Source organism: Necator americanus, chromosome III (assembly GCF_031761385.1).
Source record: "Necator americanus strain Aroian chromosome III, whole genome shotgun sequence".
In the NCBI taxonomy this organism is placed as follows: domain Eukaryota; kingdom Metazoa; phylum Nematoda; class Chromadorea; order Rhabditida; family Ancylostomatidae; genus Necator; species Necator americanus.
Window position 1 is genome coordinate 35,151,919 of NC_087373.1, and position 26,233 is coordinate 35,178,151.

The 26,233-nt window shown below is 38.7% G+C and overlaps 1 protein-coding gene across 1 annotated transcript; it reads right to left on the reverse strand.

Annotated features, from left to right (window-relative positions):
• On the reverse strand, positions 1-26,139 carry RB195_011977 (uncharacterized protein; the record flags this gene model as incomplete). The annotated part of the gene is made up of 11 exons (XM_064193619.1): positions 1-123; positions 2,275-2,462; positions 2,557-2,695; positions 4,389-4,531; positions 4,675-4,776; positions 17,702-17,826; positions 17,983-18,131; positions 18,288-18,377; positions 18,818-18,926; positions 20,809-20,885; positions 26,116-26,139. The coding sequence occupies 11 exons, from the start codon at positions 26,137-26,139 to the stop codon at positions 1-3; spliced, it is 1,269 nt and encodes a 422-aa protein (XP_064051202.1).
• Between the last annotated feature and the right edge of the window lie 94 nt (positions 26,140-26,233).

Consider the following 26,233-nt stretch of genomic DNA (forward strand, 5'->3'; position numbering starts at 1 on the left):
TTAGATGTTCAAATAAGCAAAAATTGCTGGGCAACCCTCGGACACGAGAAATCCAACCACAGAATAAACGATAAATTTCACTGGTAGATCCACGTCGTAGGGAATGACATCGGATGGCACAACCTAAACGACGGTATCAGTACGTATAGGTGCTAGGCGGGTGATATGTGATCTATAAAAAAGAGATTTTCCAAGAAAAAACTGAATTGAAAATTAAAGTAAACTCTGCCACAATAACACCTGATCAATATCGTCACAACACCAAAAAACATGATTTTGTATGTTAGAAAAAATTAGCAAACTAATAAAGTACTAATTTACTGTTTACAAAGAAACTTGTTACGAATAAAGCAGTAAAAGCAACACAGATGAATCGGGACCCAAATAAATATCCTAAACACTATCGCTCAAACGAATTAAGGAGCTTCTTAACACTTTTAAGAGGGTGCGGCTCACTGATGAGCCCCACACTTTTCAACGGTTATTTTTCATAATTTCCAGATTATTTAGAAACTTTTTTTTTGAATTTAATGAACATATTATTTCCGAGTAATATTACATACAACATGAACGAGGAAAGTGAAAACAATAGACACGCAAAAAAGTCCGCCGTCATCAATGGGATAAATTGGTGGTTCAATTGCAAATTATGACCACTTTGCCTTTAAATTTGGAAAACTTTCCAAGGTCTTTTATAGGTAATCAGTTCACCAAAAAATTCAATAACCGAATCCTTTTCTCATGCGAATTCTGTCTAGTACATTTAGATATGCCTTTGACCACCACTTTTTTGAAGTTATCACTTTTGAAGAAACACTTCTTGAAGTGTTGCCAGAGAATTGAAAAGTGTTCAGATTCTCGTCTGACTAATTATTCCTCAACTGTTTTCTAATAGTGTGCCTAGGAAGCTTTTAAGATGGAACCTTTAGTTTTTATTTTACTTTATTTCTTTTTTTTTGACGGAACATAAACAGAAGTATGCCGAGGTTTCAAGATACGAGAACGTTTGATTTGTTTCCTGAACTAATGCAGCTTTCCAGAGATTGTGGACCACTACGTGGTTCACTGAGAAGTTTTAGTGGGTTCGTTCGCAGAAGATTTAAGGGATTGCTCGGCTCACAGGGAAGAGACACGAAAGCGCTTTCAAGAAAAAAAAACTGAAGACTAAAAAGTAAGTGAATCAAAAAACAGAAAGCTAAAAAATAAACAAACTACATCCTTGGTGTAAAAAAAAAGGACAGGATGAAATAAAACAGTCTGTTACATTAGTAGCAATTACAGTATGTACTTTGTGAGTTCATTTATCCATTGCGTTTAATGCCGGGTAGAAAAAAGTATGATTTTAAAGGAAGCTTAAACAATAACGGTATAAAAATAGTTTGTACAGTAGTATGGGAGGAAATCTATCATATGACGGACAGTTCTAGAGGTCACTGAAGGATAAACGGCGCCTTATCCTCCTGAGTGCGTCCGGAAGTCTCATCGTCGCACAAAGGAAAGTTCACCGTATGTTAATGAACGTTCCACGGAGTAGTGTGAAATCTACGTTAGTAGCTCAGAGATGTATAAATGTGAAGCAAAAACAACTCGACATGACATTTCAAAGGTTTCGTTGAAACCAAATAAATCTTTCCAATCGACAGAGCCACAAAACCTCTTTGTAAAGTGAATCAACGCTGCCAACTTGATCTAAAAAAACTGTTTTGCACTTTCTTTGTTCGCAGTAGAGCTCAACCCTGTATGAAAAAAATACGTCCGTCATTTTCATAATGTAAAAAAAGACAGGCAAATCAGACACTGTTCGAAAAAAAAAAACCACGAACGCAACGAATAAATCTTCAGACTCCAGTAGAAAATTCATTTCGCCCCAACTTCGCAATAATTCAATGGATTCTTTCAGGTCTGTTCAAAAGTAACAAGATTAAGCTAGCAGCTAAAAGAGTGTAAACACTCAAATAAATAATTAATTGAAAAACAAATAGTAATAGAAGACTACTGACCAAAACAAATGACATCCAGAATAGGATAATTTACAAAAAAAAATTAAAACTGTGGAAAATATGAAAAAACGAGTAGACTTCTTCCACAAAAACCTGTTTCTCCTCCTTCGCATAAACTACGTCCACGGGAAAAAAAAGAAAAAAAAAGTAAAAACTGATAACTGATACAAATCAATTCTATCTAGAGAATAAAGTTCAATCCAAGAATGTATAAAGCTCAATCCAAATATATATATATATATATATATATATAAGAACAAGAAATATGTCCCACCTTGGCTCCAGGAATCGGTTTAAAGCGCATACGATTTGTGTACCTCTTCGTCGGTTGCAAACTTCCCAAATCTTTACACATTTTTGAATAGGAGTAGTATTTTATGTCCAGTAAATTATAGAATCCAGTGATGGAAAAATTCGCTATCGGCTTCAGAAGGGCACGACAGGTGAGAATAATAGCAACTCCTGAAATCCTCCTTCCCCTTTCTAAAGCTTGGAAATATTGTTTTTACGGGAAAATAATCCAAACAAAAAATTATCCAAACCTGATAAAACTTGCCTATAAAAAATCTTAGAAAGTATTGGTAGATAGGAGCATCCACATGTGCCTCGGCTAAACTGATCGAAGGTGTGTCGCCACCCAGGTGAAGAACACGACCCGCCCAAATCGCACCAGTCCCGGAGAGTACGCAAATCAACTGAAAAGGCTGTATAAAGCTATAAGTTATAACTAAAGTAAGTAGTTATAAGTAAAAAGGTAAGTAGTAGTTATAAGAAAAAAGACAACATAGAAAGAAAATGTAGAAAGAATGGTAAAAACCTGGAATGAATGGTAAGAATGGTAAAGATGTGTTAAATTGTACAAATTTCAAATTTTTGCAGCGATAAGCTAAGAAAGGGAAACAATATGGCTGCGAAAATCGAAAATCGATTAACTTGCTCCAATAAATAGTATCCTTAACGACCAATCACTGACTCATCTAAGAACTTTCAATATGACAAAAGAAAGCAATGATGAATCAGCGATCACATGAAGCACCTCGTTTCCAAAAATAGAAATGTTCATTCATACATACGTACTCATCTGACTGAATTCGAACAATAAATAATGGCCGCCCCTGGTAACTTGGTTGATTTGTAAATAATTCACTAGTAAATGAGCAAAATTAACACAAAATTTGAGATCAGTGGGAAAAAATCGTGCCACGAATATTAGGTCCCAACTGGAAGACAGCAAAAAAATCACACTGAAGTTGGTACTTCAAAATTAAATGAGGATTTTTCCCATTCACATAGCAAATTAACAGAGCTTGCAAGCAGTTTCGAGCACGCTACTGCTCTTTCTCACTGTTTTTTTTTCTCTGAAAACCCTGATTCTGATTATTATAAAGCATTGGATCCGCCACAAAAATAAACAAATAAAATGAGTTTGAAAAAAAAAACGAAGAAAAGGGAACATAGAACGGGAAACAAAACATATTTCTGTTTTGTCATTGCGAGTTCGCAAGCGCCTGCGTCATTTCTCAAGAGTAAGTCCGCTTATGCAAACATAAGCTTGATGGCCTCATAAGAATGTCAAAATTTATTCTTCGAAAACCAAAATTTGAAAAGAGAAAAGATGAGAGAGAACTACGAGAAAAAAAAACGTGAAACGATGAAATTGTCCTGGGCAAACATTAAAGACCTAAATAAACTGAATGTAAAAAATATATATATATATATAACAATAAACTTAAAATGACGGCAAATAAGAAGAGAAGGGGAAAACTGGTTAAACAAACGCTTTTGTCCTTCCCACTTTCAGTTTCTGTGCACCCAGTAGTGTGGCTTCACGGTTATGGTAACGAAAGAGAAAACCGAAGAAAAAACAGTTATCACAAATATAGAGAAATCAGCTAAAGAGACATTCTTTAGCTGATTTCTCTAAATTCTTCCAGATTCTTTTTTCAATCTTTTCCGCTTTCTCTATCATCGTCGCATCACCTTTTTTAAAAGTATACATAATCATGAAAAAAATTTTAATTTAGGACTTCTCCCGTGCATTTACCGTCATTTTATTATCGCCAAAGTTTCTCAGTCCTTTTTTTGGTTAAAATTGGGAAAATTCTGAGAAATGACCAGAGAGTTGAGGCTGCGGAAAATCCACTAGGAGCACAAATTCACCAGTGATTCGGGTTCCCGATCAAAAACTAATAAATCAATCTGAACTAGCACGCGAGCATGAACAATTAATTGATTTCTGGGCAAAATATGTTCGTAGGAATGTCGACCACCAACTAACACCACCAACAACAACCACAAGTGCTTTCTACAAATTTTTCTACTTGCAATTTTTTCGAGTTTTTCGAGTTGTTCTATATGAAAACTAGAAAAAAGAAAAAATTATCCTACCTCTCCATAACTCTGCGTTTCCGGCCAAGCTCTTGGATGCACCCAAAGTAGAAACAGTACCACTGAGTAGAAATAGATAAAGAACGAAAGATCCGAGGAAGAACTCCATTCATAGGCATCGTAAAGTTTATCAGAGAAGCCACCTGCAAACAACTGAGGTCACATATTTCAATCGTCCACCCCTTGACGTCCGTCAGAGAGTGTACGGAGCTCGCAGAATACGCACTTATCCGCACCATATGTGGAATCAAAATAAACACAGAGGATAGGAGACCTTATCTCTTACCGAATATGAAAAGAAGCAGCACGCCAATAGTCCAACCGCCTAATACATCACATGGGGAATGAACACCCAGATATACTCGTGACCAGCTCACACCACAATTCCCTAAAACAACACAACATTTTCGAGAACATTCTGCACGCACTTCCCAGAAGAAAAAGGAACGCAATAAAAAGGCAAAAAAAACTACTCTAACCAAGTCGTAGTTATCGAAGAAAAAAAAAGCAAATGAGACTGTCAAAAAATTCCCCGTCCAATAATTTGCGAATAATTCTTAAAATTTACGGAAACTGATAGTTTCTCCATTGTGAAACTTCGTTAGGAAAAAGGGAAAAAAAACGAATTCACGAAAAGAAATTCTCAGTGAATGAAATGAAGTGAACATACATAAACATAAATGGATTCAAATAAGGCAAGATAAAAAACAGCAAAATAAAATTTTGGAAATTAGCGGAAAGAAAAAACAAAACTAAGAAAAGAGAAGAACGGAAAAAAAACACGAAGAAAAAGAAGTGCTTGGACGCGATATCCAGACTTTAAAAAAAACAGGGATGAAATAAATTCAGGTTGTGATTAATGACCAAAGCAGTACGTCAGGATTAGAAGCGAGAAGTCTTGGATACATTGAACAAAAGGGTTTATGAGACGAATTCTATTTAAAAAAAACCAAACGAAAGAACTGTTCCCCAGATTCAGCTCTTTTGTTCTCTCCTACGCATTACAAAAGTACACAGTGTCAAGGAAGGACTTCCTCGATATATATATATATACATATATTCCACGGTGTCCTGCACTTTACTTACATGTTTACGCAAAATTGATATTTTTTTCCTACAGATCAATTGTAAGAGAAGAAATGTCTGAGCTAGGAGTCTCATAGACTTTTTACTGTCGCTATTTAAAGAATTAATTAAAATAAATTGACATCCATTCCATGAATCGGGAAAAATGCCCAGAAATTCTAGACGTAATGTTCTAGAAATTGCTTCACGATTAAACGCTTTCTTTAAAAATTTCCAAAGCGAGATTTTTTTAGAAGACCATGGAAAATGAACATAAAGACTAAACTAACGATATTCCTCTAGGGTAGAATGCACGTCAGAATATGTGGGAAGAAAGCCGATTGTCGAGAGGTTCAAGCGTGCAAAAACAAGAATCGCACACATTGCGCCAAATAAGAAATCCTCTATGCGGAGAGAATTCACGAACGAATTGCCACGATAAGAGCTGCTGGCCGATTATAGCGCTTTCTCTTGAATGTCTACGTGTTACTGCTCGCACACAATCAGCAAAGAAGACATCCTTTTTGAAGGCGCCTCACTTCAAAAAAACAAGAAGCGAAAAAAAAAGACAGAGCAGAAATCTTCACGCTTTCTGGTCCTTAAAGACATCACCCCACGAATCTGAGGTGGTACAGATTTTAGGTGGAGTATTCGTATACGGGATAGAAGATTATGGAGAGGAGGGTGATTCCGTCCATTTCTTCCTAATTGCCGTAAAAACGGCCCGGAAGATACGGCTTCGGGCGTTCTGGCGCACTATTTTCCACAAGAAGTTCGACTGGAGCGCGCCAGCCTTGTGCATGAGCCGCATCTTCCGGGCCGTTTTTTACGGCAATTAAGAAGAAATGGACGGGATCACCCCCTCCCCCCTCTCCATAATCTACTATCCCGTATACGAGTACTCCATTCGAAATCCGTACCACCTCAGATTCGTGGGGAGATGCCTTTAAACCCAAGCACCTTTTGTATCATACTTGAAATACAATTCTCTCCATAGACAGAGCTATAGTGGAGAACTTATTCTTCACAGTCTAACGCTTCGACGTTTTCACCTTCCTCAGATATCTGTTGTTGTTGTTCTTGCTGTTCTACTTGGGTATTAAACCACCGGATAATTTATCCGTTTTCCACTGACATTGGGTCGGGTGCAAAGGGCAGATGTCGCGGCGGTACGAAGGGCAACTGCATCGTTAGAAATCGCCACAGGCTAACGAAGCCTTTTATCGCTCCGGCGTCGATAAATTGGTACCAGACTTGTCTGGGAGGATAAAAACGCTGACTTATTACATCGTGCCGCCTCGCAAGTTATTATGTGGGCCAAATAAATCGCAAATGATTCTGAATTGAAGCCTAACGCGTTTCGCATCCCGAGAGCACTGATGTTTCATTCTCTATCATTTGTCGACATTAGTCCAAGTGATTTCCAAGTGGCCCACGCACAGCCCATCCTCAGCTTTACGTGAAACATCACGTAAAGCCGGCTGGCTAAAATCGACACAGCGTGGGAGTTTCACCCAGCTACTTCATGTTGAATGAGTTTAAAAGCATCACCCCATGAATCTGAGGTGGTACGGATTTCGTATTTGGATCGTAGATTATAGAGATGTGGGTGATTCCGTCCACTTCTTGCTAATTGGCGTAAAAAACGCCCCGAAAGATGCGGCTTGTGCACACGGTTGGCGCGCTCCAATCGAACTTGTTGTAGAAAATAGCGCGCCAGAACGCTCGAAGCCGTATCTTCCGGGCCGTTTTTTTACGGCAATTAGGAAGAAATTGACGGAATTACCCCCTATCTTTAATCTACGATCCTGTACACGAATACTCCACCTGAAATCAGTACCACATCGGATTCGTGGGGTGATGCTGTCATGATCTACAGGATAAAGAAGTATCTGGCAAAAGTTGGGTTGATTGCGTTTATGGTTGCAGTGACCTACAGAATACAGAATAAGCGTATTTATCCCGCATTGCTCAACCCCTATATGGATGTGCCCATGTACTTGTTTAACTTCAATTCTCTCAAATTTTTTTCAAATCGTCTGACGTTTACCAGTGCGTGTCTAGCCTCTACAATGACTTGCGGGACCTTGGCGATGTATCAAGTCAGTATTTTTTATCCTTCCAGACAAGTCTGGTCCCAGTTTATCGAAGTCGTAGAGATGAAAGGCTTGGTTTGACTTTGGGCCGGTTCGAAAGTTAGAGTCAGTGCAGTCACAGCGGAACCTCTTATCGGCACCGTTACCACCCGGCCTCTACAGCATGGCCAAGAATGTCAAACTCAAGATAATCGTGATATTCACACATTCATAACGAGTACGGGACCGGGACCAAGGTGGATATTTTCCGTGAAACCGTGAACATTAAATACCCCTGTGTTGTTTGGCTAAAATTATCCTTAATGAACTTATCCTAATATCGATACGCAGCAAAAAAAAAATGAAAAATTGGTTGGTCCAATAGAAAGAAGAAGTAGAACAACACTTTGAAGGAGCGGTTGGAACATGCACCGCACGGCAGTGCTATAAAGTATAGTTAATAAACGAAAATATGTACTTACCAGCAAAAATTACCAGCGATTGAAGGGTATTTCAAATAAAAAAAAAGACACTATAGAGCATGTACACTTAATTTGCACCTAACACGTTTAATAAATTCATGTTTCGGAGTGAAATTAAGAGCCAGAACATGAGAAGAGAATTAAAAATTGAAAAATCGCGTAAATGTTGGATATTTGGACCAAAAAGAATAAGTATTCCGGCGTTTAGACACATGTAAAGTAGGAATATTTCTATTAAACGTCAGAGAGCAGAGCAGATCGAGTTCCATGCGACAACACTGTGCAATCACAGTGATTGAGTGAGTGACCCGACACAAATCCAATTTATCCAAACTACTCACATTCGGCGTCAAAATTTCCAACAGGGGAAAAAAACAAGATCAAAGGTGAATAGAAGAAAAGTAAAAATAGCACGAAACAATCTATGTGCATGCATTCGTGCTAGGACGCCAACTAATAAACCTAAAAAAACCAAAATTGTGGCCTATCAATATTATTTTTAACGCCATTCTGTACAGCTTTAGTGTTCGACATGTTTTTTTTAGTGTTTTAGCGGTTATATAATTAATTCGACCTTGTTTTACAACATCTCAAGTTTTCGTATTCTGGAAAGAAGGTGTGCTGCTTCGGGTCACAGCAAACTCTCAGAAGTCTGCCCCCGTGATACAGAGGTGATTCTAAGCTACGCATATATTATTTAAAGATTAGAGGCATTGAATTTTAAATCCTTTCACAAATCGAATTTGGGACCCAAAGAACGACACCCTTAATGGTGAAGTGTATCACAAAATTGACGATCTTCAAGAAATCACTACACGAATAGATAGGGGAAGGAGTGTAGTTCACGAATATGAGAGTCGTTTGATTCTACCCTTCAGTAACAAAAAAAAAGCTTGTGATACACCCTTATGTGGTCCCGTCCGGCCAACGATGCAACTTATTACGCGATAGAACCCGGGCAACATAGATGGCGTCCAGCGTCCGTAGTCCACGAAGTATAGCTCAAATAAACAACAAAAGCTGCTCCGCAAGCATAATCGTAAACACACTGCAAGTTTTTAATTGATTTTCAATTTACTTAGTTTATTTTTACTCAGAGAAGCACTGCAAGTTGTCATCGTCCTATCACCCGTAATTTGTTGCATCGTTGGGGACACGGGTGCAACCAAGGATGTTCCACACACTTTTTTTTCGGACTACTAGGCGGAATTGAGCGTGATCACCCTCACACTTCTGAACTACGACCTTACCCGTATTTATTCGTGGACAGACCCGAACTCCATCAATTTCGTAATACACTGCCTTCAAACTAAAAAAAACGAGGAAAAAACATTTGATGAATTCCCAAAATAAACTGTTACTGCATCCAAAAGAGACGGAATCGTTTTTTTCTTAGCTTACTGCTCCCTTTGAAGGCCTGTTGATGTGATCCTTTCACCCGAACGAAACACTATTCACTAAAACTGACCAAAAAAATTACTTAGTGATGCAATACTTGAAGCCATACGATGGTTCTCCAATGTGAGAAGAAGGAAAAAAAAAACAGAAAAAAGAGAGAGAGGATTCCCTAAACGTTGAGGAATTAGTTGTAAATGAATCAAATGAAATAAAGTAATAGATGAAACCCACAGCACCGCTGCTACGGTAGGTAAGCGAGAATGGTTCGAAGGAAAAATCATCAAAGAGTGGAGCGTATTTCAAACAACGGAAAAACACCATAGAATATGAACAATTGTTGGTTTGTACTTAACGAATTTAACAAATTCCCGTTTTCAAGTAGAATTTGGAGAGTAGATAGGTAGAGAAAATTTGTGGAGCGAAAAACTGAAACGTTGCAATGTCAAAAAAGAAACAGCATCAATTATAGGAAAGAAAAATGTGAAAGGGAAACTAATCGAGAGTTCCAGAACAAATTTCACTATAAAGGAATGTAAACATTGTAATTCTGTTTAAGGATGAGCAGACGAATCTTAAGAAGAGTATAGAAAAGGTAAGCAATGAATGCTTTTTGAGTTTTTCTCTGCTACTCCAAAACAGCCCAAATACCCATTCTATTCTACAGAGAGCAGAAAAAAACGTCTTAATATACCACGAAATGTATAATATGCTTAGGTGATTCTTTTCTGTTCTTAAAGACTATGTAGTATAAAACATCGATAAAAACACTCCTCTACCGTAACCGATCTTTATTGCAACAAGTAATCAGTCAATGAATACCAATCAATAATTCGTTATACGATAACAATAATGCTTAAAGGCAACACATTACGAAAATTTCGGGGTCGGTGATGTCGGGGTCTCTGGAGTCCAGTTGTATGGTTCGTATGGTATGGTATGGTTCGTGCTCTAGTTTACCAGTATAAGCGTGGGTGCGCTCAGTTCCCCTTAATGATTCTAGAAAACGAAATACGAACCGCTTTAGTGAGGAACTTTAGAACGTGCCACCGCTAGACACGCGCCGGTTCCCTCAACACCCTATTCAATGCCGTTATAAACGGTCCGGAAGATACGGATCTTCGTTTAGGAGCACCTTTTGTACAAGAGGTTCCCGACCGCTCGCTCGTGGACGCGACGCGCGTGAAAGCGCCGTGTGTTTTAACCATAGGTGCGATAGGGAGAAGCTGGACCCTCCTCAGGTGAAAGGGGTTTAGTCCATGGGGTCCAGCTCAAGTGAGGGGGTCCTTTCGCCCTTTAATTATTTTGGAAAACGACATTCGGCAACCGCTTTAGAAAGTGACTTAGAGGAGGTGCCCCGGTTCCCCAACCGCTCAAAAGTCAATGATTGAGAAGGTCTCATTGAGCCCCGAGCTCGCTCGACGCTACTCGCATGAAGGCGCCTTTGGTTCTAACGTGCCTCGTAGGGCAAAATGCGGCTCCCACGTCGCTTCTCAGGCCGAATAAGGGAAAATTAAGCGTGGTCACGCTCATGTTCGTAATCTACGACCTGAACTCTCTATCGTCTCCCAGAGACCCCCGACATCGTCGATTTCCTGATATGCTGCCTTTAATACCATACCTTTCTAGAAAGATGTGTGCAGTAAGACAATCCGATTTCCCCGAAAACTAGTACTTATAGACAAATGTTTTGACTACTACTGCAATTATTCCCCTGATACCTATAAATAAGTACATCTATTCATTTATTCTGAATTTCAGCAGCAAAATTACGAGCCCTCCAGAACTTAAGTACATATGCTTGGAATTGAGCGCCGTTAACTGCTGATTGGAGAAATTCCCAGAGGCTCAGGATAGCTCCGAATGGCGCGTAGAACGTCTAGTTTCATGCACACACTTTGTCTTTCCCTAAAGCCTTCTCGGTTTTGCATGAACTCCGCCAAAGATAAATTTGTCAATTTCTAATTCTTTTTAAAAGTTCTTCCATTTGTTTTCTTCAATTTTTTAAAGCCCAAACTAAAGTTGAAATCGAGCTATTAAAAACTCAAAACCCACATGAACTTCTGTTTGAAAAGCAAAATGATTGAACAAATGTTTCTAAATTTAGATATCCAAAAATATTTTCTTCTTTACTTGTGCGGGTTCAAGAATGAAAACAATTAAATCAACAAAACAGAAGCAAAAAAAAAACTGCGGGAGTAAAAAAAAAACAAGGAAGAAACACAACTGAAATTTTGAAGAACCAGAGCTATTCACGATTCCCTTAGCCGCAAATGTGGCTTTCATCACCCAATAACCTGCTCTCAAGGGTTTTTTCTTCTTTTGAGGCGTAAAATCTGTACAGATGTTACTGTGGGGATTTTGTAGCGTTGCAAAGTGCTCAAATTTTCCACCACATATGATATGTGTGTACCATTATCCATAATTAGATTATACTACATTATTATATAAAAACAAATGTATGTTATGTGCTATTTTTGAAGAGATTACAGATTGTCGGTGCATTTTTTAGAAACAAAAAGGTCAGGAATTTCACAAGGAAAAAGAGGCACTTGGAATCTTCCCTATCCTTTCAGATGAGGAAGGGAAGAAAAATGAATTCTAGCGCGTTGTGCAGTTCAATCAACGTCCGAGCAAATCTGTATGCACTAGAGAGTTGCAATAAACTTCAAATGATTCCAATAAGAGGTTGCAAATTTGTTTTTTCTTCAAGCTTTGTTAGTTGTCCATCATCTATTCGGCATTTATCCAACTTCGTCCACATTTTAAGCTGGATTTTCGATTATCTTATGGGAAAATCCATAGGATCAAATACACATAAGATATTAAATGACTGAGTGCTAGAGCCCTCCAGCATCTATGCGGCTGAGACCAGCGGCAATAGAGAATTCCGTCCATTTCTTCCTAATTCCCGTAAAAAAACGGCCCGGAAAATACGGCTTCGAGCGCTCCGGTGCGCTATTTTCTACAACGAGTTCGATTGGAGCGCGCCAACATTGTGCACGTCAGATTCATGGGGTGATGCCTTTAAATTACTCTGTCTATGGATAACTATAGGATCTTTTTATGGATATCTATAGTACATTAGCAGACAAAAAGCTCAATACTCATCGGATTAACGCATCAAGAGGCACTTTTCAGGGGAATTTCTCGGGAATTTTCTTCGAAGTATAATTTAATTTGATTTTTTATAACGGTCACGACGAATTTAAACAACCAAATAAAAATTGTGGAGCTGTAGCAAAAAAAAAATCGTGAATTAGCGTAGATCAAACAGAACCTCGAAAAATCAATGAATAGAGAATAAGTGAATGAATTCTGAAATTAAACATGTGTAGGATTAAAATGGAGAAATTCGTGGAGAAATTCTTCAGTAAGTTACAAAACTTTCAAATATTTTCCTTTGCGCATGATTGCATATGTTTCTTCTTTCTATGTTTTTTTTTCCATGCACTTATGAACGTTAACGCTCAATTTTTCTCTCTTTTTCTACATGGTTTCTAGAAACAAACCTCAAAAGTAACTGCAAGAGGGTCCCTTTCAAATTAAATCCAGCAGGATTTTTTTCTGGAGTTTGCAAAAACGTCTATGTATGTAGAAGAAAGAAACTCCAACAAAACTCAAACATCCGTCGTCTCAAAAACGATTCCGCCGTTGATTCGTTGTGACATATCAGTCTATCTGATAAATGTAGGTCACAACCGATAACCGAAGATAATTGTTGTAATAATGATCAAAGTTCAAGGTATGCAATGAATCTGTAAGAGATCCGAAAGAATGCGCTTATGCGCATGACATCTGATAGCGGTGTTTTGCGAAAACGTGGATCGAAAACTCAGCACCAGGTAGGTAGACATCTCCGTGAAATGGAAAAGAATCCTTAGAAAACCTCTTTGTCCTGTTCGTTGGTTTCTATTAGCTTTTATATTCATTTGGATTTACAGTTCAAATCGTAGGCGCTAGTGAAAATCGTCATCTTGTTTGCAAGAATGAGGATACACGTGGGAGTTGGATACGGTAGAGTTAGGTCTCCTGCGCAAACTCCACAGAAACTTCCATCTTGTCCAAACCCACCATTCGACTTACTATTAACAAGATGATGGTTTTTGCTGGAACCCCCCTACTCCCCAACCATTTTTGAGCATAAATAAATTTCCACAAAGAATAACAAGATTCCAACGGATATTCTGAGCAAGGAACTCTACAAACATTCAAAAAAATATAAATAGAAAAGAATATAGATCTCTTCGCTTTTTTTCTATGAATAAAATACTTTGATGATATAGAAGCAGTTCGAATTTTTGAAGGAGAGGTGAGACAGTCAAACCGTAATTTTGAACAAATCTTGCATTGTGGGGGCGTCTGCGGCAGAGGAAAGAGTGAAATTTCAAAAAATTAATCTTCTTTTCTAAATTTATTCAAGTTTCCATTCATGCTCTAGTGTGTATTTTATATGATATTTATTTCATATGATTGAAAAATGCCCCCGTTGGTTTTTTTTAAATACTAATTCCATTTTTCTATAAATAATCTTCAATAATACTTTATTAATAAGGAAAAGTGCGGTTTGACAACCTCACCTTGTATTTTTCATCAATTCATTGTACCGCGCATATTTTGTTTTCTTTTTAAGAAAGCAGCACTGCGAATATTACGTCCTATAAGATCATAAGTTCTTCATAAATATTTTAACTATTTACATATGTTATACTGTCTGTAGGGCGGGAGTAGCACAGTCGATAAGAGGTCCGCTGTGGCTGCAGCATGATTCGACCGGAGGTTCGATTCCGCTCTAGTGCCAACCAAGCCTTTCATCCCTCCATGGTCGATAAATTCGTACCAGACCTGTCTGGGAGGATAAAAACAGTGACTTGATATCGGATGGAGCCCACAAGTCATTGTATAGGTCAGCTAGACGTTCGTAAACCTCAAACGATTCTCAATTGCTGGAGCATCCCAAGTGGATTGATACGACAGTGATTTCTTGTACTATCTAAGAAAACCAAAAACTTTTGAAAAGGAAGTGTGGAGAACTTTTTAAATCAGACAATTTCCCACCAAAAAAAACCACAGAAATATACTCCCTCGAGATTTTGAAAGGATAGCTTTAATTTTTTTACAAAAATGTGCACGTAGGGCGAACTTCTAGAGTATTCTGATTTTCCAAACCAAGTACATCACATAATCATTTGAGGCAAGTATTCTCTTAGAAACCAGAATCTCAATGCACAAAAAGTCTGCTCTGCTCTGCTCTGCTCGAACCCCTATAAACTCGTAGCCAGGATCCGACCGCAATTTCTTTTCCTCTTCAACTCAAATGAGGCTCATCACCATAGCAAAAGCGCTTGACTGACATGACTATAAGGCCTCTTCTCAGCGAAAATTTGCTTCCATTTATGCTCTATAGCTGTGAAGCAGAAACGTTTCCACATAACTCATCGATATATCCTTCTGGCATCATCTGTCATTTAAACGTGAATTGAAAAAAACATCTCGGAACAAATGTGATGACGCGAGGAAGCATCAGCTGATTCACGTATATCGGAGCACGGTTTTTTTTTTCGATGTGGATAACACAAGTTAGCCACAAACACAAAGTTCAGACAGTGCATGTAATTAGCTGTAAGCAGCTAGTATATGTGGTTTTTAAGGGATTTCAGCACAACAAAACTTTAAAATATCCTTAAAAATTGTGTATTGAATAGAAAACACCAATAATCATAGAAAGAAAGAGTGCATAGCCATGATTAATGAGCTGGCTCCGAATCAAGACCTTTCGGGTGGGTTTTGATCTACGGGGTCGTAGGCGACTCGGATCCTAATTGGTAATAAAGGAAGGAACGATTCGATAACACGATGGTCCAGTAACATAATCCATAACGCGGATTTTTAGGTAGGCACAACGATTTTTTAATGCAGTACCTTATGGGATGATCAGTAGTTCTGGATGAGGTATTTGAGAGGATATGTTTCAAATGATCTGACTGAGAATGACACCAATAATCATCTACTATAGAGAATAATGTGAGAAAATTACACGTAAGTACACATACACACACACACACACAAATAGAGAAATCGATAAGTGATCAGTCGCAGTAGATGCGACACAGCGATGGCGTGAGAGAAACGGATAGAGAACGGAAAGCACAGCATCACGGAGACGAAAAGAGGATGCAAAGGCGGCGCTGATGGTGGTGGGTGGTGGTGAGATGGCGGAAGAGAACCATCACAACCATAAAGAAGACACGACACATTAGAATTAGCCGCAGACGCAGAACGTCAGTTCCTACCTAACAGTAGGTGCGACGCGATGAAACAGGTATTCATTTAACTACACACTCGATACAACAACGCTTATCATCACTAACGACACACCGCACACACTGCACACACACACAAATACATATACGTACACATACACAAATTTGTGCGGCTGCATTAAAAATACCCGCCGCGACTATCAGCGCACGCGCGAAAACATCCGCCGCTGTTGAATTGCTCGTCGTTTTCTGCGCGGACATCAATTGTTAGCACTGCATGGGAATTCTTAAGCCGCACATCGTTTCTTCTGCCGACCGACAAAATGGCAGCGAGATCATCAGCGGCAAATATATTCCATATATTTCTTACAAAATAGACGATGTACAGATTAAATAGCAGATCAATAGTAGATTGTTAGGTAATCAAAGAATAAATAGATACACTCGCACCAATGGGGATTTGTTGCTTTAATTAGTTTCCCTTTCTTTTTTTTGTAGATATTCTCTTGAAGGCACCACCCCACGAATCTGAGGTGGTACGGATTTCAGGTAGAGTATTCGTATACGTGATCGTAGATTATGGAGAGGGGGTGATTCCATTTCTTCCTAATTGCCGTAAAAAAAAACGGCCCGGAAGATGCGGCGTGTGCACACGGCTGGCGCGCTCCAATCGAACTCGTTGTAGAAAATAGCGCACCGGAGCGCTCGAAGCCGTATCTTCCGGGCCGTTTTTTATGGCAATTAGGAAGAAATGGACGAAACCACCCTTCTCTCCATAATCCACGATCCCGTATACGAATACTCCACCTGAAATCCGTACCACCTCAGATTTGTGGGGTGACGCTTTTAAGCAAACTAACCACATCACTACTTCTTTTCTTTCTTTTTTTTTCTTGCACTTCTTTTCTTTTATGCATCCTCTGTGCAAAAACCAAGAGGAGTTTTTGCTTTAATTAGTATTTTTATTATTAGTATTATATAATTACTTCTTTTTTTTTCTTACTCTATGATATTATCTCGATCAAACTAACTACATCTTACTCCTTGTCTTTATATCCTTTTTGCTCTCTATTCCTTAATGCCTTATCAGTGCAATAAGTTAACAAATGAATAAATAAATAATCGTTCGCCGAGAGACAGTGTTCATGCAACTGGAAAGAAGGATCAAAAGCTTCAAACATTACTGCAAAAATCACATTCTTCTTGAAAATCTATCTTGACCATGGTTAAAAATATTCCTCATGGTTTTTTTTTTTTAATATTTTCTTTTGCTGGCTTCAAGCTAGAGATTAGGATTCTTTTCATAGATAGAAAAGTAGAACAAAAAACAGAAATCTTCCAAATAATATTGTCAATCATGCAAAGACAAATTCGAAATGAAACTCATTTTGCTTCTATAATTGCAATATCAGTAAAGATTGCCAAAGGCAGAATACATCAGTGTACCACGCTTTCAAAAACCAAAAATTCTAAACGAGCGACAGAAAACCGATTCGATAAAAGAAAACAATGCAGAACCGTTGAATTAGAAATGAAATCATTCGATAAAATCTCATCTGTGAACTTGATAGTGACTTTGGCTACTCCGAAGTTATATTGCAGCAAATTCGCTTTCGCCGGAGTGAGAAAAGGTGAAAAAAATTGTTTTCAAGCACTGAAAAATGTGAACTCGATGAAGAGATTTTTCTGTGATTGGATCCTTTGATTGGATCTAAAGAAGCGAAAAAAGTTGCAATCCATGAGTACCGTGATTTGATTCGCGAGAAGCAAATAAAAAGAGATCGGAAAAAAGAAGAATAAGTTTAAGAAAGCGCTACCATACAGTAGGTGTACTGGAAAATGAGAGGCAGAGGAAAAATGCACGGAGGCAGAGTGGAAACCATGTTTCGAAGCAACACATGTAATTGAGAGAGCAAAAAGAGGAGGAAACTTAGACACTAAAGAAAAAATGAAAATGATTGATGGAGCAACATAATTCAATACATTCCAAATGTATGTCACGAAGAAGTTCATAATTCATAAGTAAAACTCACAAGTAAGGATGACCGCCAGTAGAATAACTGATGAGCATAGGGAAAGGTTATGGTGACTGCTTGAGTAGTTCCAGATGAACCATGGAAAGGCCGTCCCAAGCAATGCATGATTGGATGGCCATGCCCTCAACAACAAAAGCCAGTTGAAACCAATAGGATAGTGTTTAGAAAATTATAGGAAGTAGGAGAAATCGTGCAGAATATAGAGCTGATAGGCAAGTGGGTCTCAAAGCACCTGGGGCCAATCAACTCGTCAACCAACATGCCCTCACAAAACCTACCAGTCTCTGTTCTCCTCGTCCAGGAAAAGTGCTGGCGGGGATGGAGGACGAGGCAGACATAGTGCGACTTTTAGACTGCCAGCAACGAAAAATCCCAACGATAACAGCACAGAGAGCAGTCGTCCAAGACGTGCGTCAAACAGCCACACCTAAAAAAAAGAGCACTTCTTATGTAGAGACGGTAAATCGCCAATTATAAGATCTTGAAAACAAATCAATCGCAAAAAGAGCCAAATTGCAAGAGTACACCAGGTATTAAGCAAAATTAAAAGCAAAATAACACATTTTTCCCTAAGTCCACTCACCATAGCCACAATGAGCGAGAAGAAAAACACCTCCAAGCCTAAAATACTAAATCCATGCGCAATCCTGGTCATGGTCTTTGAGTGTACCGACTGCAAAAACAAAAGGTTTCAGATCGCAAGCAGGTGAAGCGCTAGAAAAAAAAACAATGAAAAATATCCTAGTTATAACAATGCAAGTCAGTTGTGTATAATAAAGAACAACTGTTCCAGAAGAAACCTTAAGATAGTAAAACTGTGAGAAATTTAATCAGCTGAGATAGTAGCAATCTCAGAAATTTGGAACTTCATGTATAAAATCAACTGAGGAAAGCAGACGTCCAAGAAAAGCAAGCTTTGCAGCAATATTTCACTAGAGAAAAAGCAAACATCTTCTCGCATTCGATTGCCATAAGGAACGGCCTACCATGGAAACGGAAAAGGAAAAGGTGCATACAAATATCAAGAGTAGTTCTCGCAATCCCAAAATAGCAATATATTCGAGGAATGAATGAAAGACACAGCCAGTTTGCACAAAAACGGCTAATTAGTACCTGTAAAAATCCAATGGCCGGGTTTCCTGAGAGGATAAGAGCTGTGAGATGTGAGCGAAGATGGAACGCCCATTCTCCCAGGTGATCGACTGGAGCACTCACATAGTACCTGAATCTCTTTATTTTCCCACTGTCTTTGACTTTCATTCTGAAATTTATTTCCGTGGCACGAACTTACATCCTAATTATCTCTGAAATCTCTAATAAGTGATTGAAACATGAAAAGGATACTGGCTAAAGCTTCCTAATCACGATATGACCTTAAGATCTCGGAAACAATCGACACCAGAAAATTTCCCGTTCTTTAACTTTTCAAAGCTTCCAATGCTAGTCTTAAATATATGTAAGGATCAGTTGAAAACCAAATGTTGTGGAAGTTAGGAATGGGCTGATCGCTCTCACCAGCATCAGCATTATTTCAGAGCCGTTGTACTCACTATCCTTGCTATTCTGATCCTACCCAGAATCGTACGTACTACAGGGTCAAAACGACATGAAGTGCTTACGCAATCGCGTACGCGTATCGTATCGTATCGTATCGGCTTCTCCGAGGCGCTTCGGTGAAGCGTAGCGGCTAGGTGCGCGGTCACCACCCATCGCTGCAGTTGGCGTCATGTCGTTTTGACACGACTATACCAATTTCAATGACAATGAACACAGATTGAAGACGACCCAGCAAATTTTTCTTACCGGGATTGTTTCAAGTATCACAAAGTGATTTTATTCTCCTTCGCGATACTTATCTATTATAGGACAGTAGGCTGATGGAGTTCAAGCTCGAAATAAGAGGTGCTTATGACTTTGAGTGCAACAAAGTTTGGCAAATCTTTCACCTTTCCATTCTTTTTATTTGTTGTAATAAATCGTCCAATGAACCACATGATTCCGAGCAAAAAGACAAAAAAAACCTCATGAGAATCTCTGGCATTCACAAACTTTTATACCCAGTGAATCTACCTCAATAAGTGAGCTGCAGACACTGAAGCAACACTCAAAAGAACACCGAAATTACGAAATATTATCTTTTAAAAGAATCTGTAATGAAACTTCAGAGGAAAATAACAATTTAGTGCGACAAAAAGAATAGAAGAAAAAATAACAATTAGTAGAAGCACTAACTTAAACACTAACTCAAGAAGCTAACATTCTCACAGAATGGACATCACCAACTCGGTTAAAAATACTTACATTACACATGTCTCCAAATAAATCATAGTGTTGCCGAAGTAAAAGGCAAAGAACTGTCTTTTATAGACGAAAAACACAAGTATTGGAGACCCTATTTTCGGCGTCGATGCACCTCGTACTCTCTCTCATTCCTCATAAAATAAGTTCCACGCGGAAGTGCAACGGAGGATTGTTACGAATGGTTGCACGTGACATGATTGTTTTAAAGTTCTCTTTTTCTTACAGATTTCAGTCTTAGTTCTTTCTAATATATATAAAATATAAACAAGGACTCTTCTTTTGCTGAAAGAACACGCTCAAAAATTCTCCAGCGGGAACTCTATTCACGAAACCAAGGAGATAATGAAGAAGTAGGTCAGAAATTATGATTGGCCAATTATTTCTGTAGCCGTTACTTCATTGTAACCTCCTTGCCTTCAATTCCAAAGAGCGTCTACCGGGGCGAAAAGATTATCGGAAGAGTTTCCTTAACACATGACTAATATGGGTTTGAATTAACACTTACACAAAAATCTTGAATACATGCAATACAGTGTCATCTATGTACAGTCGCTGGTACCGAAGGTTTAACGTAGGTTTGAACAGATAGATGCCGTTTCATGCGCGCGCCCTTTGCCTTTAGAGTGCCCCAAGCCACATCGCGGTTGACTGCGCACCAATAAGTACCCATGTGCATACATCTCTCCTCACCATGTGCACTTTCACATATTCAATACAATATAAACGCCCACCACAGTTCCGGACAACTACTGCAATTATAAATTAAAGCAATATCACTGAGAACTGTCGATAAAGCTGCTTACCTTTCGTCCGCTGTGATGCTCCAGTTGGGAAACACATCAAGTGGATACTTCTTGAGAAGTTCTTCAAGCCGGGGTTTCTGAAGAAAAGGGTAATTTCTACGAAAAATGGAGAAGAACTAGTGATCTTGTTCATTTATATAAATGAATAATCAGTATTGCAAAGTATCAGGAAAGGACCCAAAAGAGTACTCAAAAAACAAAGCTGGGTCCATACGTTACTTGCTGACAGGAAGCCATAGTAGGATGGCGCTCTTATTTCTGGAAGTTCTATCGTCCTTTTTTCTTTTAGTAATTTTAACTTACATGTCATAGACGCTCTATAACTAATGCTTAGGTCTTAGGATCCCGACTGATTCAGTTATTTACATCCAGAAATAACAGTGCGACAACTCGGAGTAGAAGCGGAGGCAGTAAGCGGGATAGCGGGACCCAATGTTGAGGCCAGTGAGGGTTTTTCTCGAGATAGTTCCAGATGCAGAATACAAACATCTTACTAACATATTGTAAAATTCAAATCTGAACGCAGTTCTCGTTTCTCGAGCCAAGACTGGCTAAACTAAGCATTTGTTTCACAAGAAGCAGTGTTGACTGACTACAAGTCTGCTTTTTTTTCGGAAACCGTCCACCGATATAATACGCAGTAAGAATATATATGATATGGAACAGTAACAGAAATACTTCCAGACGGCTCAAAAAAATTTAAAAAATGGGAAAAATCAGACCGACCCCTCCAACTACCAATTTGTAGCAATTCTCAATGAAGAAAACAAATTCGAACACTAAGTGTTGTAATAGGAGTGAGTAGATTGAGTAGATTTTAATCAACACCGCACGGATATGGTAGAATTCAAAGGAAGAAAGAAAAAACAAGCGAGAAAGCGTCAAAATGAGCGATTACTTTCGCAGCTGTCAGCAGCAGAAACACATGGGATGATTTATCGGCAGCGATAGAGATATGGAACTCGATCCGTGAAGTTCTTACTTTTCAGCGAAAATAGAGAACAGAGTGAAAAAATACGGCAACCTCAAATCTTCAACACTAATTCGACGAATTATTGGAGACACATAACCAATTTAGATTTTCTATTTTCTTGTTCTTGTTCATGTGCAACGTGAGAATACTCATTAATCTTCAGCACGCGGTGTGGTCACACTTTTTCATTGGACGGAAATGGTGATACTAAAATGAGTCCGGGAAGTTTCGGACGTTGAACGAAACCATGCGTGAAGGTAATAAAGATAAAGCGATCACTGAAAAATAGAAGAGGAGATTAGATAAAGAGAAAGTGGGGTGCTGTCTCATCTGCAAAGCTACACTATTAGTCATAGATCGACTGAACTTAAAAACAGTATCCGTAGATTTAGAACCAATGGTGCAATTTGGCTTTTGATTTTTTTTTTTGGAAAAGAAAGGCGTGAAACTGGATTGCATCAACGCAGAATACTTTTCGCTAGCATACATCACCTACAAGAAATGATTTATCTAATTATTTCATAGTTCTACGAATTTTTTCGCTAAATTCAAATGTCCCAGGTATAAAATAACCATGTAAAATAACAACTGTGTGGATATTTCAACAAATAAAACCAGAAAAGAACGCACATTTATCGTTCCAGTGAAATTATATCTGATCTTTTTTATCCTTGTACGCGCTCTTGCAAATTTCAATGAATAACAGTACGCTTCACTTTTTTTTTTAATCGAGAATTGCAGTTCCGGTCTCCAACGGAACATATCACAGTATTCAATGGAATATGATCAATCTGTTGCCCTCACGATGGAAGGTCATTACACTGCTAGATAATACGACAAGACCATGGCACAAAATTAACCAAAGCTTCAAATTAAAAATAAAATTGTTCTCTTTATCTGTTCTAAAAGAAGCGAATATTCACCTACCAGGCTATTTACAACAACAATTACACTCTAAAACTACATTTCTACATTTACGGAACGAGTCAAATTTGCTTCGATAACAAACATAACCAAGTATGGATAGTGGTAACTCGATAGCTTGATCATTAATAAAATTCCAGTAATTCTAGCCTCTTTAATATCTTTCCTTCCTTTATTATTACTTATTTCCCTTTATTATTTGTTTTTCTTCCCATTCTTCATAAAGAAAGCACAAACTAACTCGCACTTACAATTATTTTTTTTACTCATAGTGGCAAACAATCTACGATCAACATGAAAAGCATCGCACCCATATAAAACAAAAAAAAAACTATCATGTTGAAAAATAGGCTATATAAGTTGGCAGTCTTTAATTTCTTTCTAAATCGTATAGCAATTAATATAGTCTGTCGCCGTATTACTGCAATGCAACGCAGATGATGCGATGTCAATGAAATCAGTTACAGATTAAATTGTTGAGGTGTAAGCACAGCTGCAAAACGGTCTGCAAGATGCTAAACGTTCGATTTGCTCTCACTTATCGAAACCAGCTGTGCACAAAGCCTGCAGAAATTGGCCTTTACTTGATTTTTTTGAAAGAAAATCTAAACAGTGCCATTAAATCATTAACGTCCTTGCAAAACCCTATGAATTCAATAATCTGGAAACTGCAAAAAACGGAAAAGAAAAAAACCTGGCATGGGATCAAATCAGAACACAGTCGACAAGACTAAGAGAATAAGTTGTGCGAAAAGCCTTAGCAGGAAATTGTGCCGCAGAAATGAGTAAAGGTCCCACCTCCACTGCAGTCGCTTACGCAAATGCACCAAGTTTTAGTACGCTATGACACGACCATATTACAACGATAAGAAGCAGTTATTATGAGGCAAAACATTACTGCAACAGTCCAAAAATAGAGGAAGTCTCACACTACGTCTTTAAAGACGTAAAAGCGTTATGTGCTTCTCAGAAAAAAATGTTCATAGTTGGGTCAAGACGACATGAACTTCGTAAGAGGCTGCGCTCGCTGCGGTGGAGCGTTGCAGTCAGGGACGCCAGGGGACACCTTGCTAGCACCACTCATCACTGCACCCCGCGATCACTCCGGTCCTACTCCCTCGGTCCCGACCGCTGCTCTACTTCGAGCGCAGTGCAGCGCCTTACGCAACTGCAACGAGCTTCGTGTCGTTTCACACGACTATAGCTAGCTTATTGGGACCAACACTACTTGGATCACGCTTATCCTCAATTTCATCAAGAATTGGCGAGGAGCCAAGGTGAAGACAATGCCAAAAATTCTAACCAGCCGCCAAATTCGGCGCATCGCAGAAAATCCTGTGAGGATGCGATTGGAACGCATCGCGAGAGCAACGTTCCCGCGCGCGACTGTTTTAGTCGTGCAACACGGGACGCGCTGGCGCTGTATTCTTTTTCTCCTTTTTCTTCCTTTCTTCCTTCCTTTTTCCTTCTCTTCTTCTTTCATCTCATTTACTATACTTACTATATATTTGGTGCCGAGATCGTGGAAGTAGATCTGCCACGATAAAACGGTGCATCTATGTGGTCCAGACATTCAGAGTCGGTACTAATTGACAAATATGGCTTGGCTGAGCTATGTAAAGTACCTGGATTTTCTATACAGCGACTCTCAGCACTAAGTGATATCCCACTTTCGAGGAATGGTCATAGTTGCAGTGAGGTAGATCACTATTGAGCTCTATGAATCTCACTTCAGAAATGTCGAAACAACGTGATTACGGTCACTTTCTTCCTCCTCTCTCTTTTTTTTGGATTTTTCCCTTACTTCATTTGAATTCTAGTTAGAACGCTACTTTCTCTCACCTACTCAGTTACTTTCTAACTTTTCCACTTCCGACACCACATTGCCAGCAATCATACAAATGAATCAGAATAGAAGAAATAACTGCTTTATCACTACCACCAGCCACGTTAAAATCTAGCACTAATGTTCATTTGATGATGTAATGCCATCAATTAATAGTAATTAGTAATAATCCATTAATACTAATTTAAGATTTACAATGTAGTACCGCTCCCCCACAAAATGAGTTTTTAATTTGTAGGAACCACACGATGAGAAGATTAAATTCCGTATCGGTCTTCCTCGGGAACCAATGTTCCATTTTTTGCTCCAACCACTAGTCCGCTGTGACCGCTAGTCTATAAATCAATGTCGAGAGTAGCATTTGTCATCCATTTCGCTTCCTATGCTTCTCTAGAAGCAGCATATCATGAAATCGACAAAATGTTGGAATTTCTTCACAAAAAGATAAGGTTATAGGTGTAAATTACTCCCGTACAGCCCACTGGCACGTACACAAAGGTGGAGTTATAAGATGTTGGTAGGAAAACTCGTACAGCGTGAACCTATTCCGCACCATTTTTCAGCACGATAAGGGGAAATTGCGCGTGAACACCCACATACCCGTAATATACACCCCTAACCCTTTCTTTTCCTTGAGAGATCTCAACATCGACAACTTCAGGGTGCATTGCGTTCTAGTTGCTTTCCCTGATGAGGAACCAAGATGATTTCACACAAGTCGAGTTACTTTCGATTTTTTTCGGAGTAATAGACTACTGCTCATTTTTATTACTCGGTTTGGAAATAACCGACTATCTTGAAACAAAATGAATCAAACAAGGAACTTTGCCACTAAGTAGTGTTGATGATGTTCCAATATTCGTTCACTTAAGGTTACTTTGCTTCAAATGTTTGTATCCATTTGATTTCTACAACTGATGGGTATAGATCGAAAGAAGAAGCTACCATAAAATCAACGCTTCTACCATCATGTTAGAAAGACGGAGAGCCATGAGATTGTCAAAGTCCGCTTCAAAACGTGGATGAAGTCTCAGGCCCATTTGATGATCAAATTAGAATTAACGGAAATAGGACCTGACGCACAAAAGAGGAATTAATATACACTTTTCCAGGCTATTTTAGTCCTCATTTAAAAGGTTTAAATAAATGGTTGCCCAGAGCGTAAAAGTGCAGAACTCCCAACCCGTAATGTGAACGTAGTGCGCAATGTATGTATAGCATGACATCTCAACTGGAACAATTATTCTGGCGGAGGATCTCAGCTGCCTACAGGCACAAACAAAAATGAAATGTAAAACAGATCCTTACAACATAGAACGCACATGGAACATCAAGAATCTCCACTGCCTTCTTAAGCGTATCGGCAGGTCGAATAAATATACTATAGATAAAGCGTTCCAAAGAATTAATTAATTATGAAAAAAAGCGACAGATGATTCATTTCGGAAATCCGCCGGACAGCTGACTGGTTAAAATGCTGTTGTGGACGCCTCGACCGCAGCTGTTTTCACAATAAATTGACTCAAAAATTTTGCAGTACCGATCTAGAAGCTAGGCCGCTTACCTGATTCTCATTTGAAGAGGCCATCCAGATCGTCTGAGTAGTTAAATGTTAGGTCGAGGTATTCTCAGAAAGCAATTAAACAACAGACATTCCTGAGACACTACTCTTATTTTCCAAA